The following is a 20,671-nucleotide window of genomic DNA, read 5'->3' as shown; positions in this document are numbered from 1 at the left end:
TTGACAAATGAAAAAAAAAGATTTAGTATGTACATATAACATCATCTAAATTATATTCATATATATAAGGTTGTCAAATATCTCCCTTCCGCCTTTTTGTATTATAAACCAAGAGCAAAAAAGCGGAAGGGAGATATTTGACAACCTAATATATATATATATATATATATATATATATATATATATATAAGAATGACTAAAAAAAATATTTTAATCTCAATCACAACTCACCAAAATCAATGAAAAAAAATTAGATCACAATAGCTATTTATTTAACTAATCAAATATATCTAACCAGCTATAATTAATTACTAATTAATCATATAATTAATAATTAATTAATTACAAAATAATCAATAAAATATGGTGATACAAATTGATATATTGAAAATAGTTTTGAATTTGAAATTAGTTGAAAAGCTTCAATGATTTTTTATAATCATAGAGCAAAAAATGATTCCGTGAAGATAATTTTATCACTCATTTTAGAATTTAAGAATAAGTTTAGTCCCCTTTTCCAAACATTATATTGCGCCTATTACATTATCAAAAATTTACCGGTAGGTTTGACAACTTTACAACAATTGAATTTGAATCATATGCCGAATTTGAATTCGATAGAAGAAAATGCATTTTCAAGTATATTAAATCTCAAAGTTCTACAAATGTCACGCTGTCCAAATTTAAAGCATATCAATAAGTTAGCGTTTGCAGATCCTAAACTTCTAAATGGCCCATGGACGCTAGAAGAAGTAAGAATTAATTTCAATTTTCAATTTCATAAGATATAAATATTTCTATTGATATGTTAAGTTAATAATCTAAATGATATGTTAAGTTAACTAATTTAAAAAAATAAATTTCTCGTTTTACAAAAAAAGCTGTAAATACGATACATTTTATTTCAAACTTTACTAATTGTACAATACTTCAAGTATTTTTATTTTTAGCTACACTTAGCAGGCAATAATCTTTCTACATTGCCAATACTAATGCGCGAATGGACTCCATTGAGGGTCTTAAATTTAAATGACAATCCGTGGAATTGTAAATGTAGTCTGGCATTTACTTTGGACTATCATCAAAACGCTCTGAAGCATACATCAGCAAGGTTATTTATTAGAAACTGTTATTGATGTACTTTATACTTTATAAATTTACCAAAACAAATGATTGTTATTTATTCACCTAATCTTCTATTAAAATTTGATGCGAACTTATATGAACATTTTGTTTGTTCATTCGACAGTTTTTCATTGTTCAAATTCATTTCAGATGCAAAACTCCATATGAGCGTGCTGGAACTCTTTTAACAAATGTAGCCGAAGAATTTTGTTTAGGGATTCGATCGACCAGTGATGATGACACTATTGGTAAGCTTAAGAGCTGTTATTAATTATGTTGTATATATTTATATCCGGAAAAGTTTGATCTCAAGAGCTGTTATTAATTATGTTGTATATATTTATATCCGGAGAAGTTTGATCTCACATTGTGACTCTCGCTTATCATAAGAAAGACCATCTGTCCAGTATAAACGATATAAGCGTAAAACTGAATTCTTGTTTTAATTCTTGCTCTCGGGCAGGAATCAAACAGTAAGATGAAAATAGTTTTTTGTGAATATTTAAGCAAATATTTAACAATAGCAGAAAAACAAAAAAGTCGTTTGATTGTTATTAATTTTTTATAGTAAATATTTTAGTATAGCAAAATATCAACAGTTATAACTCATTAATTCATCTCATTATTAGATAAAATTTTATACATTCTATAAATATTTTCCTTGAATATTTTAAAAGCAAATTCAAGTTTATTTACTAATGCTCGAAATTTAAATAATTCAGAGAGCAGTTTGTGCATTAAAGTGTTGAAGAATGACAACAAAATTTATTATTGCTCCATAGCAATTGCGTTTAAACAAAATAACAAACAATATTTAAGATTAATGAACGGCTTATTTTTGAATGATAAAATAAACGATAAAATATTTGTTTATGTAGAAAATTGTGCTTAATTGCACATAAAAGATTTTGCATACTGCACATAAGAATCTATTGTATTCGAAAATGCAAACAATACAGGTCCACACGCATTTATTTCAAATATACACTATTGTATAGCATTTTATAAAATAACATTTAGTTTCAGTATAAATTTTTAGCTGTATTTTATCCTTAGGATTAACTACAGTACCAAAACCGGGAAAGTCAACACCTCGGCATTACAGACCTCATGTTATAACTGCCCTGGTCATATTTGTTTTGATATTGACTATTCTTGGAGCTACTTTAGGATACTTGGGTAGCTGTCTGAAAGAGCGCTTGCGACGAAGAAGTAGCCAACCAATTAAATATACGCATATCCGCAATAGTATCATAACCAATGTACAAACAAATTGAATTGAATATTATTATATTTTTTTAACTATGTTTTAATTAGCTATCCGAAATACATAAGTGCTAATAAATATAATTAAAAGAAAAAAAGAAATACAAAAAAATTCATATGAGCTAAATTGACAATAATATAAATAGTTAATAGCTAAATTGACATAATATAAGAATTGGATATAATAAGATCAAAATTTCGAAAATAGCACCTGATAATATTTCAAAGAGCGATAATGCCAGCAGCATAATACGATATAAATTGGCATTTATATTCACATAATATTCGCTAAGTATTTTACAGCATTAACGCCCTTGTTCTTAGTTAGAATAACGAATCTTTTATAAATCATAGAATGATTTTAAATTCATAGAAACGTTTTTTAAATTATTTATAGACTTTAATTTAGAAAAATGATGTAATCAACAGTTTTGTGTTTTTTAATAGTCTAAGTCCATTCTAAGCCCTTTTTAGCAATTTTTCCTGTGTTTTTACAACACATGCATTTTTTAAAAATCGGTTCTTGACTTCATTTTTCTGAACATCGAATTTGAGTACAGATATTGTATTCTTCAAACGTATAACATTTGTATACAATACTAAACACATACATACATAATTTTTACTTGTCAGTTATGTATAAAATACAACGTAATGGGTCCGGACTTTTGAAAAAAAAAAAGATACTTGAATGAACTAACCACAGCAGATCAGGATTACAATATTGAGAAACAATACTCAAATTATCTATTCTGTTATGTTCAAAATAACTGAATGATTACTCATTAGACGTCTTTCTGATCGATCTGTGGGCTGATTTCAACAATACTATTACGAAAACAATATCATTATTAACCTGACGCCTTCTATGTTACCAACTTATATTCCTTGCGTACAATACAAAATAATAAAACGCAACCAAACGCGTTGATGTTGGCCCGATAACCTACAGCAGCGAGGTGATAATGAATACCTTCATTACATTTCCACCTTCATTAAAGACCTACGTAGCATCGCAAAGACAGGTCACTCATTATAACTCATTAATTCATTTGGTACGTTATATAATACATAGTAGATACACAATTCAAGTGTATTATAGTATAACATTTCCAAATGAAATATACAAGACAAGTGAAAACTATCACATTGTTCAATGTAATAAAGTTGTTGCTAACATATGTTTAAATGATTTATTAAATCTGAAACTTCTACGCAATATTTTTAACTTCCCGTAGGGCAAGTTATAGTAATCGCAAAAAAATCGAAAATGAAATTTTTTATATATCTTTACGTTTCAGAGGTTTCTGAACATTTTGGCATAGTGTGTGTATGTATGTGCGTGTGTGTATGTATGTGCGGATACAAATTTTCGTCGACGATTTCGGGAACACAGATCAACCGATTGGAATAATTCAAAAAGCATTCGATTCGTATTGATAAGGAGACGTGCTGTTTAGTTTTTGGCGAAGGCAGGTCCAGCCGTTCCAAAGATACGGGGCAAAAAGTGCCGAAAACGGTCACTCAGTTTTTAAGAGAACGGAGCGTCCGATTTTAATAATTCAAAAAACATTTTACTTGTATTGACAAGATGAAGAATTGATCAAATTTTCATGAAGGCAGGTCTAGCAGTTTCGGAGATCTAATGATAAAAGTAAAAAAAAAAGCCATTTGGCGGTCAAAAATGATCATTAGACATATGCACATCAAATTATCAGATATTTTATAAAGATTTTAACAATAAGTATAATTTTTTTTTACATTTTTATGGGTTCCGTACCAATGCTTATCCGTTAGACGGCGGCGCGGCAGTTGCGCGCTTTGACATTTTGTCCCTATGCAGATAAAGCAGTACGATTGCTTTGAAAAACAGTTCAGAATTTCCAAAGTATGTCAAAATGAAAAAGACATTTTTTTTTTCAAAAAAAATTTGTTTTCAAAAAAAATTTTTTTTTTCAAAAAAAGTAATTTTTTGTCAAATTTATAGTTTCTCTCTAATTTTTTCGAAGTAAAATTTTTTCAAAAATGTTAATCGTTTTTAAAAAAATAATTTTTGGTACGGGAAGTTCCAGCAATTTGCCTTAAGGCACGATGCCTTAATTGCCTTAAGACAGAAATCCACTTACAGCTAGTTTATATCTTAATCATAGTATACATTTTCACTTTAACGATTTTTTCCTTGGCATGCATATAAAAATTTGGATTCATCGGCAAGCGTTGAAATTTGCAAAAATCTCTAACTAGGTAACATCCTTGCTACGAGCAGTATAAAAAAAAAAATCTCCTCCGTAACACATAGAAAAAAAGCCATTTTCGCCATTTATGACTAAGCAGAAAAGAATATGATTGAAAAAATATGGGCAACTATATGAGTCAGTCGATTTGAGAGCACCTACCTATTCTGCGTCGCGCACTTTACAAATTTCCCGCGGCATTATATGATTCAATTCGATTATTATCCGATAAAGCGTTGACTATAGATCACCATAAATCAAGGGAGAAGAGCTTGAAATGACATAGTTGTTACTACTTACTGTTAAACGCTTCTCCAAAAAAATTTCATCGATTTACACGCGATCACTAAAAATATTTAATTGCATACAACCAAATATTTATTTCATAAAATTGTTTGTTCTCATTTCGTTTGCAAAAGTTTGTTCATTCAGTCGTTATCACTATCCTTAACCCTTTAAGTAAGAGCACCGCATATATGCATTTTACGCAAATTATCAAATGGCCACCTAAATACATGTCGATAGTCGAGCAGCTCAATGTTAATAAATCAAACTGAATAGTTAATAAACAAATAAACATTTTATTTATTCTATGGAAAATATGTGTGTATATGAAAATAAGTAATTGTTGAATTAGAGAAAATATGGAAAAGTTATTCTTTCTATACTTTTATGTTGTGAGCCCTTCTCACTACTTCTCAATATTTCGGCGTACCATACAAAATATTGATGCATGTATGCGCGAAATGTATGTATAAATGTCTTGATGTATGTACATATATGCATATCTCTTCGATTATTAATTTCAATTTTATGTTTCGCTCTACCTTCACGTAATATTTCTAATATATACAGAAATGCGTCATCTGCGGCTATTATCATCAGTATTCATAACGGAGTTATGCATATCTAGAAACAATCATCGCTAATAAACTTGAAACTAGTTACTTATATATAAATTACTGTTTTTATTCGTTTTGCGTAAAATGATGATTCAATTGGAATAATGCACAACAGTATAATCTGCACAATTTTGTAACTTAATAACATTAAATTAGCTAGGAGGCAGCACTCTTCTGCATGGATCGACTAGATTCGTCACAATTATTTAAGGGTTAGCAAGAAAAACATTTCCAAACATTACGATTTTTAAAAATCTAAGTACAAATTATAATCATTTCCACTTAATGATATCTGTATGGGCTGAACTATAATATTTAGACCGCTCTGTCAAACAACTTTAGAATGATTACACTACTGCTATTCCAATGAGAATTCGAATTATATATATACGCACAAATGATTTTCGAATACTAGGGATGAAAACAAGATATTTTGCTGAAGAAACCATGGCTCTAAAATAAATTCTGATGTTCTGTGCATTGACCCAAAGATAAGGGTTAAATTTTGAAAAACCACTCAGAGGGGGGTCCCCAGGTGTGAACCACGGATCGGCCTTTCAAAGTTAGTGGGGGGCGGATATACATTTGGACGCGATTGGGGCGCTCTAAATGGGTCAAAATGAGATTTTTCTCGTGAAATCATAGATTTCTAATATGATCATTTCGTGGGCATTGCTGCAGCATACGTATATGCAGCGGGGGCATAGCAACATGCCTCCCTCAAGATTACAGTCCAAGTAAGAGGTACTTGGACTGTATCCCTGTACATCGAAAAGAAAAGAATGACTCTGACTCAGTGCACCCATGACTGATTTAGAAAATTAGTTAAAAGTTAAAAATAAAAAATATGTAAGAAAATGAAAAAGTAAAAAAAAAAAAAACATGTAATTGTTAGTAAAGTATTAACCCTTTCGACACGGATGCCGCCGCTCCGGCGACAAAATACATATAAATTCCGGAATTCCCAAGTGGAAAGGGTTAAGTATGTAAAAATCTAAGAAACAGTATTCAGTATGTAAAAATATGAGAAAAAGTAATAAAAAAGGTAAGTCCATCGTTAGACTGCACGACACTTCATATCGCAAGAAGCAAAGGAAAAAGTAGAGAGTCGATATTATGATATTATTGTTGAGTCCGACAAAGCCAGGCACAACATTCAACAATAAGCCTAGTATCTAAAAGTATTTCCTTCAGTATTATATAAACAAAAAACGCAATTTTAGTCGATTTTAATAAGCAATCGAAATAAAGCCATCTGTATAAAACAAAGATACCGTTTGGATATTGGTGTGAGCCAGCATTTAAATGCATAGATATGATAAACTAAATACAATTCGACAGGAAGTAAAAATGATTTCTTTTCTATATCTAATAAAATTAGTGATCTGTACAAAATTAAAAAGAAAACACACCTACACGGTGACACATAACTCCATATAAATATGAATAAAACGCAAATGTATTTGTGATTAAGATTGTTTTATCAGCACAATTTATGTTAATTTCGCATACGCGTCACTCGTTGGGGAATTACGATCGTGGCAGTTCTTTATCAATCTGTAATTTTTTTTTTAAGTTGCGTCATGGAAAGAAATCCAATCATTGTGACGATGTGCTAAATCTATAAACTTAAGTTTAAAACTAAAAATTTTTAATTAAAATTTATATTATATTATTGTAATTATATATTTGCCCATTGTCAATTTTATATTAGGTTATTATTATATAAGTAAAGCTGAATGTGAAGACGATTTTGGTTTTGTTTGAGATATGCAACGCTTTGCTCGTCTAACTACTGAAAAAGTTACTGACACTCTTGAAGAAGTCTATCGACATTGGTATAGAACTAGCCATTGACCAGAAAACTGTTTTAAACAAATTACACAAAAGCTCCACGAGTTAGGCGCGGAAAAACTTGATAGACCGAATTAATGTCTGCGATGCGCTGCTGAAATGCAATGAAATCGAACAATTTCGAAAACATTTCATAACATGCTTTGATGACCTGCCAAAAGTTGTGGAAGCCTGTTTAAGAAATTTTGATATATTAACCATATAGTCCAGACATAGCACCCTCTGACTAACCCTTATGCCAATATCTGCTGAACTCTCTCCTAATGAAATTAAACTGATTTCAAAAAGAGCCTATAAAAAGTACTTGATTCAGTTTTTTAATCAGAAACCACAGAAGTCTTCGCCGATGACATCATAACTCTACCCGAAAAATGGCAAAAGATGGTCGATAATGATGGAGTATATTTAGTTTGAATAAAATTATTTTCACACTACTTGTTGGGTTGCACTAAATAAACGCCAAACTTTTTATGTGGCCCAAAATATCATATTAGTCCAGTCATTATAGTAAGTGCACCTCGGAATTCGAAATACCCAGCAGTAAGTTTGTAAATAGTTGTATATTGACACCCTGAAGTTGTCTCAAAACCTACATATAGTATTGACACCCTACCATATGTAGGTTTTGAGACAAGTTTACGGTGTCAATATACAAGTATTTACAGACTTTCAACTGGGTATCTGGAATTCCGAGATTCTTACCTAATTCAATCTTAAATGACCGGACTATATTATTTAAACAAAATATATTGTCCTTTCATGCGTATTTAGTAAATCCGCTTTTTAATGAACTGAATAAGGTTGACAAGAAATTTAAAAAAAATCTGTTTTTACTTTAAATCTTAAACGGGAAAAAAATTAAACACCCTACTTATTATACACCCTTGCTCATTGTAATAAAATATAAATAAAGCTCTCTTCGCCTGCAACTAAATAGTATTTTTTCTATAATTTTGCTGATCATAAATCATGTTTAATTATCACGAACCTCTTCAGTGCCTTGCAGTGAGCAAGTATAAGCCACAAATTGAGCCAACGCCTGCTGGTTCTTTTGAGCCAATGTTCGAAAACACTCCCAAGCTTTCAGTTTTTCGTGACAGTTTCTGCATAGCACGTGAGGTAAGGCATCTTCTTTAGAAATCTTTAAAGAAAATATATAATTATATTATAAATATCTTTCTTATAATAAATGTTATGTTCAAAATGTTAAATTGTTATAATCATGTTTAAATTTAAAAATAGTAGTCAATATAAATGATCATAAAAAGTAAATTTGTAAAAAAGGAAATATTTTAAAAATAGCCTATGAATACCAGTGTGTAGCCAAATTCACATGGGCCTATACCTATTACTCAACTGTGAGTGTTTTGAAAAATGTATTTAAAAAATCTGTTTTCGATTTTTACAACTTGTAAAAAAAAGTTGTTAAAACAAACTTGTTTCAAATCCAACAAGCATTGTTCAAAGTAAATATTAAATCAGGAAACAGAAAATATCGCAAACAATTGTAAATTTTAAATCTTACAATTAGTTTTGGAAATCAACATATCAATAGTACCTATAACAATGTAATAAATTTCTAAACTCATGGTTAGTCAGTCGCATGTCGGATTATTGCAGACAAGAACTATAAATGATAACACAATACACATAGTCAAAATCTTTTAGTAATAATTCAGTAAGTTGATTAAGCTTGACATTAAATTAATCCAAAAATAACAAAGCTGCAAAATATATGGTGAAAAACACACAGCTCACACGAGATAGTACGCTGAATTACAAAATATGAGAAACCAAATAGTCGAAGTAAAAATTAACATCAAAGAATCGAATGTTTCATTACATATCGGTTTCGTGTCGAATAAAGAGTCTCTGAGAATATCGGTAAGAATCGAAAAATGAAAGATGTGGATTGCTTAAAAAATTTGGGAAACAACTTAGCCTGTCTGCACAAGAAGTAAAAAGACGCCACTATCTTTTTTGATTCTTGTATTTGTCTTATTCTCACTACAACAAATAAACATTTGCATTTTGCCATGGGGCAAACTGCTTGAACTCTCCGATTTGTAAATAAATGCCTTTTGAAAGAAAAAAACAAAACAAAATTAAACAAACAATCTAATTATGAAACAAATGTCTAATTATGAATCAAAGGTTAAAAATTGTATTATTTGAAAATTTTAGAAGTCATTATTAACTTATTTTTATTACTAGAAACTTACGATATAAAACCCGATATTCCACAACATCTTTTATCGTTAAAGGTCGATCAATTTTATAATAAACTAATTTTGACATTTAAAATACCTTGTTTTTTTTTCAAATATAGATATTCTAAATGCCAAAAAAAATTAAAAGTTATAGTTATTTTTTAAAATCTGTAAACCATTAAAAATTTGATTTTAAACTTAAAAAGCAACGACAGCGGCAATATTATATTATGGTAAGTTACTGCATATTGATATGGAATTCTAATTATAAGTTAATCACCAGAACGACCATTCTCAAAAACTGATCAACCTTATATTCTAATAATCTAAGCTAATCAACTCCTCACAAACAATTGTAACTGCACATAAACATGCATTCATTCTTTTTTTTTTCTAAAGTATGTCACAATTATAAGGAAATAATGAAAAGTTAGAATATCAAAACATGTTCATTTTGGTTTTTAAAAAGTAAAATTTCCGTATACAAAGTATTTATTTGTTAAGTATCTATCAAATATTTTATGTTCATCCAGGTATGACAGTAAACACTCGACTAATCGAAGCATTTAGTAATAAAGGCTAGCAAGATTATTGACGTATTTGATGAAGGTGAGTAAAAATTCATTATTATAGATGTGTAGAAAAAGAAATGGTATTTATATTGTTTGTCAAATATTTATGTGTGCATTCGAAAAAATATATTGAACTACTTAAATATACAACAACACATATGACACGAGGTAGTCAGCTTCATTATTCTGTCTATTTCGCCGAAGTATCTTATGTATGCATAAAAAGTGTAATTCACACAATTACATCTGAAGGTGGGCACGCGGTAGTCAGCTTCAAAATCTAAGTCGACCAAAACTATCATGGAACAGGTTTGGTGATAAGAAAACTGCTTTGTAATGGCATGATATTCAAAAAATTAAAGATGAGTTATATTTTATTCCAATAATGCGAGTGATCCTAAAGGAGTGAGTTGACCGGATTCAGTTCCCGACTTCTTTTGTCTAATCCATGAGGCTAACTAAGACTAGTACTGAACATTTGGTGATCGTTACGATTGGTTGCTCCATGATTTGTTAGCATCAGAGCCATCTAGAAAGTCCTAAATATATTATTAGTTCAAGAAAAATTATCATTTGATTTATTTTTATCTGATTAGGAAACTTCTCGATTCCTTTTGTCTAAACCATGAGGCTAGCAAATCATAAAACTAGTACAGGACATTTGACGGTTGTTACGATTGGTCGCTTCATGATTTGTTAGCATCAGACCATCTAGGAAGTCCTAAATATATCATTAGTTCAAGAAAAATTATCATTTGATTTATTTTTAACTGATTAGAAAACTGTTCGTTGGAATTGATTCTATCATTATTTATTTCATCATAATATCGGCTTTATTTATTCATAGTATTATTTATACAATTCTGATATATTTATCCTCATATTTTATAAACCAGAATGCTCTTTCAGAGCTATTGATTCTTACATCAGTTCTCCTTTTTCTAGCATTTATGATGATATTAAAATAACTGTCATTACTTGGCCTTAATATGGAACAAATTCTTACGAATTTGTGGATTTAGTGAAACACCGATATACACGATGTTCTTAAGTAGATGTGCCTAACCTTTTTACATGTGTTCCTCATGCCCACAACTTGTAATTATACTGCTCTACTAAAATCACTTACATTGTTAACATGGTTCTTAATAGCTCGTAACGTAATTGTCATAATTTTTATTCATAAATAATATCCTTAAAATATCCTTTATATACTGGCGCAATACACTCTTAAAATCGGTTTTTTCAACCTTAGATTTCCTAATACATTTTCATGCAAGAGTGTGAGAGATATAATTGTATATCATTGAAAAAAACTGTAAATATCCCCACTTGCATCAATTATTTCAATAAAAACATACAGTTTATGCACAAAATACAACATAAATTAAGTATTCTAGGGATCCCAGTACATGAGATTGGTATGTTCACAAATTGGCATAGAAAACCCACATGGTCAGGTAGATACCTCCACTATAATAGAATATATACGGAATATAAATACATATAGATATGAGTCGTTCAGTGCACACAGGAGTTAGTCACTCCAAAAAACAGAAAGTGGAGAAAAGCGATGAAGTAATATATATTGCTTTTAAAAATTCCTGTTATAATATAAATTGAAAAATACAATGTAGAACGTATAAATAAATATATAGCTTACATGTAACGGTATTTATAGTTAATAACTTTCAATAGAGTGTAAATAATTATCATTAAAGTGACTCACTCGTGAAGTTGATCAAGTTGTCAACTGAAAAAAGTAATAAACATAATTTTTATATATAATTCTTATATATTTGGGTTAAAGCCATTTCATAAAAATAAATGTTGACAGTTTTGTCATAATGATTGTTGAAAGTTGATTGATGAAAGTGATTAAACAGTAATATTATAAATAATAACTTCTCCATCGGCTATATTCAGTGATGATTTGTCAATTGAAATTTCCATATTAAAAACCCAGTTTTTGTAGTATTCATGATAAACGGGAGAAATTAATTTTAGCAAGTCCTTCATGTCTCTCAATTTTTTTTTTGCCAAAGCTCTAGCTTTAGAATATAATAAAGACTAATGTATATTATTCAAACATTTTGGGCTACCTGGACTTTCTTACATTACGACTTTAAAATCCGTATCTTCATTATAGTTACATTTAAATTGTATTATATTGGTTTTGGACCTTTTTAACTTTATCCAGCGCATTTTAAGCCAATTTAATTGGCACCCTGTGATGGTTACTTTTCTGTTAGTGATTGATTGATCTAATGGTTTTGTTGATAAAAAATCTGAAATGGCGCTTTCTTTTTACATGTTTTTATTATATTGTTGTACCAATCATCTGATGAAAAAATGTATTGATTTTTTCGCATGTGTGGCTCAATAATGGCAAATTTTTGAATCATTAGGTAAATAGCTATTTCTACTGACCATAAATATCATTTCAATTGACTTAGCTCTTATTTCTGTACTTTGCACAAGTTTTAATAAACTTAAGACAGTTTTAATATTTCTGTTTTGCCGGGTACTTTAGTTTGTTATTTTTCAGAGTTTGTTTCCTTGGCCCACGAGACCCTACAGTTCTTTGCTAATCAAACATATTTATATATTATATTTTTCCTAAATTCTTATCCGTACTTCATGGATTTGATTCCGAAAACCGTCCCAGTCGGATCATATACGCTACAGAATGGAGTTAATCAAAATGTCTTCTGAAATAAATGACTTATTATTCAATAGTCAAAAAAATCCGTTTTACAGTGATAATTTTTATTCCGGAAAGTTATTAAAATCACAAAAAATTATGATCATACTTTCGCACTAATATCTCAGTTTTTCAAAAAGTGGAGTATATATATGTATATATATATATATATATATACATATATATATATATATATATATATACATAGAGAAATGAATAATACAATTTCGTTACATATAGTTAAAAGCACTTCAATTTTTTTTTGTCAAATTTATGTTTTGGGCATTTTCAGCATAACAAAAATTTCATTTATTGTTTTTATCGATCTTTGAAGAAAATGCGTGCATCTCGTGGTCGAAAAAAAGGTTAGGATTTACCTGTCACCATTCACTATATTTTCTACGAAGGCTGGCCTGTTACAAGATACGTGAGTGGCCAACAGATGAAGCAGAAGCAAACGGATGAAAATAGTGAATACAGGAATATCATAACAAATGGATCGAATGAGAAAACCATTCACACAAAATCTATTGAGAAACTATATGAGTAAATATATTAGAAGACACTTTTTTATGGTACATGAAGTGAAATTTTCTTACTTCCATTGTTCATTATAAAATTAACAATATGAAATATATTATTATTATTAATATTTCTATACGAATTATGCAAAGAAAAAGATAAAAAGTTAGATATGCAACTTATTTCCAAAGAATTAATAATTTGTATCTGATGTAGATATTGCGGGATATTTGTATACATCTTTACTAAATATTTTTATCAATGAAATGAGATATGTGCTGATTTTTATGTTTAAATTGCGTGTACGAGATGTATTATTGGGAAACCCTGTCACGCAGACTGCTTCCATTCCAAGAATATTTATTACTGATATATTCTGGCGTTCAGATTCAGAGGAACATGATATACATATATACACATGCGCAATTTTAGTTTCAGACGTATTTAATTGAATAATGAGCAATCGCCAGAAATGATGAAACTCGTATCAAGGAGAAAGCTGAATCTTATCTAATATATACGACTTAAAAAAAGAACAACTTAAAAAAAAATATTATCTTTTGCTGAAAAAGCAGTCGAAATATCTGACGTTACCAGAGAGTCAATAAACTTGTGTAAAATATTATGAATCATATCTATTGTTGATACATGCAAGTATGTAGAGCGTTGCGTAGGTTGCCATGATCTCATACGATTCGCACATACACATTGAAAAGGGCACCTGACAAAAGCGATTCTATACCATCGACACATACATGTGCATCACCACATATACTAATGCAGTGACGAAAATAGTTTACAGTGCATAATGGCGTTGCTATTATCATCCAAAAAAACTAAAGCCAAAAGAATCGAAAAGAGCAGTTAATACTAAAAGCACTTACATCAACAGACAAACAACTCATAATTTTGTCCGATATCCCACTGTAGTTTTCATTCGGCAAATCGTCAAAAATCTCGAACTTGTCATCACAACCACAAACAGATAAGCAAAGACGACAAACATCGTAAAACTTTAGGGGTACGTAAGACATATTTGATTGACAGAACACACACTTTTCATTAAAAAACGGACACTTATTTTGAACAATTATTCACATTTTACATTATTGTGTGTCGATGTTTTGTTTGAAAAGCGCACGTTTTTGGGGCAGTGAGCACCCATTACGCTTGTCAGAGTATTTTAATCATTGCCACTTAATTAGCGTTGCCATTAATGTTACCAGGAAGAACATTAGGCGAGAGCTTTCTTCGCGAGCGAACTATTGTTTTAGTTTACTAAAAGAGCAAGATTATAGAGAACTCTCGCTAATGTTCAGTTTACACTACTGTCAATTTTTACATGTAGCATGAGTGGAGCTGCAAGCACTGCCCATTTGTTGAATATACCTTCACGCTGTACACAGAACAGGACTATGCAAACATTGGTTGGATTCACTTACGAATCAAACATAATTTCTATTTCTATGCATATTGTAATATAGTGCCCCAACTTAATTAGTTTTTTTTATATCAAATAACATTTTCAACATAGTCAATCGAATAATACCTTCATTATTAATGAATTATCAGCATATTAGAAAATCTGTTTTTAAAGCACTCTGAAAGTTTTCTTTTCAGACATTGAAAATTCAGATTAAAATACTTTATCTTATATTTTTATAAAATGTCTTGTTACTTTTATTTTTAAAAATAATATCAAATAAATCTTACATGGAACTACTATATGGTTTGCTGTATCAAAATTGAATACAGTAGAACCTCGATTAACCGGACTAATTGTCGTCGATAGGCATCTGGATAATCCAATGTATGAAGAATAATGGTGTGTATTTATCAAAAATAACAAATACATACATAATTTTTTTAAATTGAAAATTTGCTTTATTTGACTTAAATACATACGTTGATTTTTACATTAAGATACAAATTGTATACATCTATTCTGGGAATATCATTATACTATCATAATATAATATTGTTTGCATATATATAATACATACATAAATATTAACAAAAGTCAATGTTTAATAAGAAATTAGCATTTCCTTATGTATGTACATATATATTTTCTTAGATTATATTACATGCATATACTAAACTGCAGCATAAATCGTGCAAAAATTCGAATTGTAGGTATGTACATACATATAAATCTGTCTTGGTTGGTAGTCCGGATAATCGCAAATCCGTATAACTGAGGTCTGGATAATCGAGGTACTACTCATAGATAAAAGAAAAGTATATATATATATTCATATATATATATATATATATATATATATATATATATATATTAACAAAGTCTAATAATATACATATATATATATATATATATATATATATATATATATATATATATATAAGGTACTACTGTATTTATTTAAATCGATGCAGCAAACATTTACCTTTTGGATTAAATTGTACCTATTCGGAAATATAATACAATGTTCATTTAATAAGATATTTTATAATAAAATTAATGTAGGCAAAAACAAAAAAAACATAATATTTTTTTTAGAAAGGTTACATCCACATTATTTTCATAGTCGATGCTGTCTTTCGTTGTAGCATGAAAGGGAGATATTAGCAGATAAATCCGATAGTTTGACATATTTGTGTGATTGGTGTAATAAACTGTGTTTCTTTCTTATATTATATTCCTGTCTTTTATATGAAAATATGAAACCTAACTAAATTCATGGATATCTAAATTTTAATCATTTATATAATGGGAATTGTAAGTATTGTTTGACATAATTCTAAATTGCGTAAACATAATTTATTACAGAACATTTGACAAGGGCGTCAATCTCTTTTAAGTATCGCTTAGAGTATATATTTCTTTACAGAAGTTTAATGTTCTGTGTTTTTTTCGTATAATTTTTTCATGCAGAGTTTATAGAACGTACGCACAACTATTTGAACTAATTGTCTATGTTCTAATTAGTTAACTAACCTCAATTCTATAAAATTGTCATTTTTTGAATTCTCGAGATTGAATTCATTTTCACAATTTTTATAAGAATATAAAACGTGAAATATGTTGCCTGAATAAGTAGTAAATATAACTTATATTTCAGAGTATGTCATGTCAACACTCTTATACTACTTTCTGTTGGCGACTGTTCTATTGCCCACAATGCTGTTTTTCGACCTTTGGGCATGGCTTGGTTGGGAACTCTTCACAAATAATTAATTAAACGTGACCTATATATAAGGGTAAATAATTTTAGAGAAACATCAAATGATATATCATTGTACAATACTTATCATGATCTAGTCGATTCAGACACTGTCATTTTCTATTGCAGGTGTTTTACATTTTTTCTTTTATTGCCTCTGTTAAGATATTTGACATTGATAGTGAAAAATGGCATCCGGTGATGGAATTGATGCTATAGAATTAGCGAATTCAGAATCATTCAAGAATCTGCAAGAGAACAATATGTCCAAGGTGCAGATAGGTGATGAAAACCATGCTGCTGAACCAAAGTCTATGATGACCTTAGAATCAGGTGCTGCTCAAATTGGGCGTTCTGTAGGCATGCGTGATAAAGAAAGAAAAATTGGTCACAGAAGAGTTGGTGTTGGTGGTGAAATTACTTATAAAAAAATTCAAACAACTCAGATTATGGGCTCTATCCAGCTAGGCATTCAGCATGCAGTTGGTAGTTTAGCTTCTAAGCCTGAAAGAGATTTGCTAATGCAGGACTTCATGACCCTGGAGAGCACCAATTTTCCTCATGAAGGTTCAAATCATACTCCTGCTCATCATTATTCTGAATTTAGATTTAAAAATTATGCTCCTATTGCATTTCGTTATTTTCGTGATCTTTTTGGTATCCAGCCAGATGACTATTTAATGTCTATGTGTTCAGCTCCCCTTAGAGAGCTTTCAAATCCGGGTGCGAGTGGTTCAATCTTTTATTTAACAGAGGATGATGAATTTATTATAAAAACAGTACAACATAAAGAAGGAGAGTTTTTACAAAAATTGCTTCCAGGATATTACATGAACCTTAACCAGAATCCGAGGACATTATTACCAAAGTTTTTTGGTCTTTATTGCTATCAATGCAATAGTAAAAATGTTCGTCTTGTCGCAATGAATAATCTGCTACCTAGTTCAATAAAGCTCCATCAAAAATATGATTTAAAAGGTTCTACATATAAAAGAAAAGCCTCTAAATTGGAACGTAACAAAAAGTCACCGACATTCAAGGATTTGGACTTTATGGAACAGCATCCGGAAGGATTATTGTTAGAAGCTGATACGTACAATGCATTGGTAAAAACTATACAAAGGGATTGTAGGGTCTTGGAGAGTTTCAAAATTATGGATTATTCTCTTCTGTTAGCCATACATAACTTAGATACAGCTTTGATGGAAAAGTCTGAAGTTGGGCAGCAGGTGCAGAATAATCGTGCTGACGAATCTGATTATGAGGAAGGTGCATCTGATAATCCAGACTCTTTAATTCAACATGAAAGAACTCGTGAAGGATTGAATCGCTCCAAATCTATTAACAGGCAAAGGCTAGTAGCCCACTCTACAGCTATGGAAAGCATTCAAGCAGAATGTGAACCAATTTATGAAGAGGAAGATGTACCTCCTGGCGGTATTCCTGCACGCACAGCAAAAGGTGAAAGATTATTATTATTTATTGGAATAATAGATATTCTTCAATCATATCGTTTAAAGAAGAAACTCGAACATACCTGGAAGAGTATAATACATGATGGAGACACAGTTTCTGTACACCGCCCTGGGTTCTATGCTCAGAGATTTCAAGATTTCATGGCTAAAACTGTATTCAAGAAATTACCATCACCATTGAAGCATTCACCATCCAAACGCAAGAGCATCACACGAGGTCAGAGACCAGTGGAAGGGGATGGTGAAGCTGAAAACAGGCGACCCTGGCATAGTAACACATTTTCTGGAAGTCGCAATAATGGACCTGGTACATCTAGATCGTCTGGTCGTAGTTTCCAATCAGGAAATGCCCCTTCCTGCAGTTCTAGTTCTTCTACACCTCCACCTGCATTTGATGATGTAATGCATTCAACGAGTCATGGCCCTGCAGATTCTGCAGATCTTAGGAGAACTTTAGTTACCATTACTAGGATATCACACAAAGATGATTCAGTTTGTACTTCTGAGGTGCGTTTGGATACAAGAAGTAACTTATCAGTTGACAATGCTGGTAGAACTCACAATTGGACACCATCTGCTTCTACACCAAGAGGATCTACTCCCACTTGGACTGAAGGGACACCTAGCTTTACAGAGTCCAGCAGTAGCGGTGAGACCCCATACCCTTCATCCCCTTTGCATACAGATGGTGGTAAGGACTCGGTGGAAGATACTATCACTACTCTTAATACAATGGTGAGTAATTTACAGTCTATAAGGCTATAGGCCTAGGATTATGGTTGATAAATGCATTTACCCTCTTTAATAGCATTTATTATCCAAATATGGATTGAAATTTGATAAGTCAGTCAAAACTTAATGTTACAGTCTTGTATGACTATTCATAACAAGCATTATTATCATATTTGTTATGAAAATTTTTATAATAATTTATTTGTTTTAGATATTTTGACTTTTTTTAAATTGACATTTTCTTTTTCTGGTTCAAAATGAAATGCAATGCTTGATGTATTTCAGTACTTGAGTTCATAAGGATGCATTAAATTAGGTAAAGGAATTTGCTGAGGTATTTTTGTCACGGATTTAGATTTCATAATTATAGAAATTATTGTTTTTGGCAATGAATAACTTTTGAAAGAACAAAAGTCTTCTTAAATTACAACTGCATTACATTTCAAACAGAAGCAATATTTCAAAATTATGCTGTTGCTAGCAAAAGTTTTGCATAGATAAATCATAATAATTCTATTATCATTGAATAATTTTAATACTACTATATCAATTTAAAGACTGTAAAGTGTAAGTGGAGGCTTTTGACTTTCATTGACAAAGCTTAGTCTATTATTATAAAGAGATTGCAGTATACCTTCTTATATAGATGACTATCAAAAGAATATTTGCGATCCATAAAAGTATTCATTTCATGTGTATGTGGTTAATTCACATATTAGAAACTATAAATGTAACCATAGTCCTACCAAATTAATTTTTGTTATTGTATGGTAATCCTTGTTTAATACATAATGGCTATTAACAAATTGGAGCATCTGTATTAATGGTTTAGTGATTGAAACTTGCTTATTCAGATGAAACTTTAATCACTGCGTTGCATTTGCTATTAGTCGAATTGTTTGCATTATATTGTTGTTATGTGCATTACTAACAATGACTATATAAATTTACTTAACATAAATTAATTCTGGAACTAATAATTAACTTAATTGACTATTCTTTTATAATGAACTGCTGATACAAGCATTTTTGTATTTACTTCGGTTACCTATAACAGATGAAGAATGAGGTCATCATTCAAATGCCACACTGTGATAAATAAAAAATGAAAAATCAAGTTGCTTATGGAATCGTAATTCAGAAAACAAAAATCATTTAAAATGACTGGTGTGATATATGGCTGGATTCAACATTGTTCAATTGTTTTATTATAAGTTTATTTGAAATTATATAAATAATTGAATTTCTCTGTTTATCAAAATAATGTTTTAAAAACATTTATAGAATTCGTATGCTATGGTTTGTTGTAGCTTTAACTATATAATACATATGCATCAACTTATATGTAATAACAAGGAGGATTGAGTTTATGAAAAATAATATATTGATGTAAGTAATATACAATGTAATAGCGAATTTGGTATGTAATATTTAATGTATATTTTATATATTTTTATAACTTTTTACAATTTGTTATTGTATGTTTATTTATGAAAATGGTCAAAAACATTGTATCATAATATTAGTTAATTTTGACAATTTAAGGCACCTATTATCACATTTTTTATACTATATTAACTTGTATCATATCATATGAAAGGTGTGATAATAAATGTTTATTACATTTAATTAATTATTATACTATTTTGTCCACTACACTACACAAAATATTTTATTTTCTGGTGTTGGTAGTTTCTATATATGTTCCACCATTTTATAATAATTCCTAAAAGGCATACATACAAATATTTATATGCTTGCATGCATATACAAAATATTGATACGAGTATATATTAAATAACCCTTTAAAAAATATTAGAAAGAGAACATATTCTGTAATCTCGTTTCAAAAATATGCTTGCAAAATACATATTAGTTTCGGACTTCTAT

The 20,671-nt window shown here is 29.9% G+C and overlaps 2 protein-coding genes across 2 annotated transcripts in view; one reads left to right on the top strand and one right to left on the bottom strand.

Moving 5' to 3' along the window:
- LOC113374912 (nitrogen regulatory protein GLN3-like) overlaps nt 1-14,655 on the bottom strand; it is a 28,815-nt gene extending 14,160 nt beyond the window's left edge. The window contains exons 1-2 of the mRNA XM_026614873.1: nt 14,274-14,655; nt 8,370-8,522 (exon numbers count right to left, since the gene is read on the bottom strand). Coding sequence (XP_026470658.1) covers nt 8,370-8,522; nt 14,274-14,423 — 303 coding nt within the window. The 5' untranslated portion in view covers nt 14,424-14,655. The remainder of the gene's footprint in view (nt 1-8,369; nt 8,523-14,273) is intronic.
- Nucleotides 14,656-15,994: 1,339 nt separating this feature from the next.
- On the top strand, nt 15,995-20,136 carry LOC113377780 (phosphatidylinositol 4-phosphate 5-kinase type-1 alpha-like). The gene is made up of 4 exons (XM_026618200.1): nt 15,995-16,129; nt 16,473-16,611; nt 16,704-18,784; nt 19,839-20,136. Exons 3-4 carry the CDS (start codon nt 16,763-16,765, stop codon nt 19,881-19,883), a joined length of 2,067 nt encoding a protein of 688 aa, XP_026473985.1. The 5' UTR covers nt 15,995-16,129; nt 16,473-16,611; nt 16,704-16,762; the 3' UTR covers nt 19,884-20,136.
- The last annotated feature ends 535 nt before the right edge of the window (nt 20,137-20,671 follow it).

The sequence above is a fragment of the Ctenocephalides felis genome, unplaced genomic scaffold, assembly GCF_003426905.1.
Source record: "Ctenocephalides felis isolate EL2017-DRISC unplaced genomic scaffold, ASM342690v1 CF-g0.4_SCAFFOLD_01886, whole genome shotgun sequence".
Taxonomy (NCBI): Eukaryota; Metazoa; Arthropoda; class Insecta; order Siphonaptera; family Pulicidae; genus Ctenocephalides; species Ctenocephalides felis.
The sequence above is the reverse complement of the archived record's forward strand: the minus strand, read 5'-3'. Positions and strand labels throughout refer to the sequence as shown.

Coding starts and splice junctions, on each gene's coding strand:
- LOC113377780 (XM_026618200.1), top strand. CDS start 16,763: ATGGCATCCGGTGATGGAATTGATGCTATAGAATTAGCGAATTCAGAA. Junction 18,785..19,838: donor TCACTACTCTTAATACAATG/GTGAGTAATTTA, acceptor TACCTATAACAG/ATGAAGAATGAGGTCATCAT.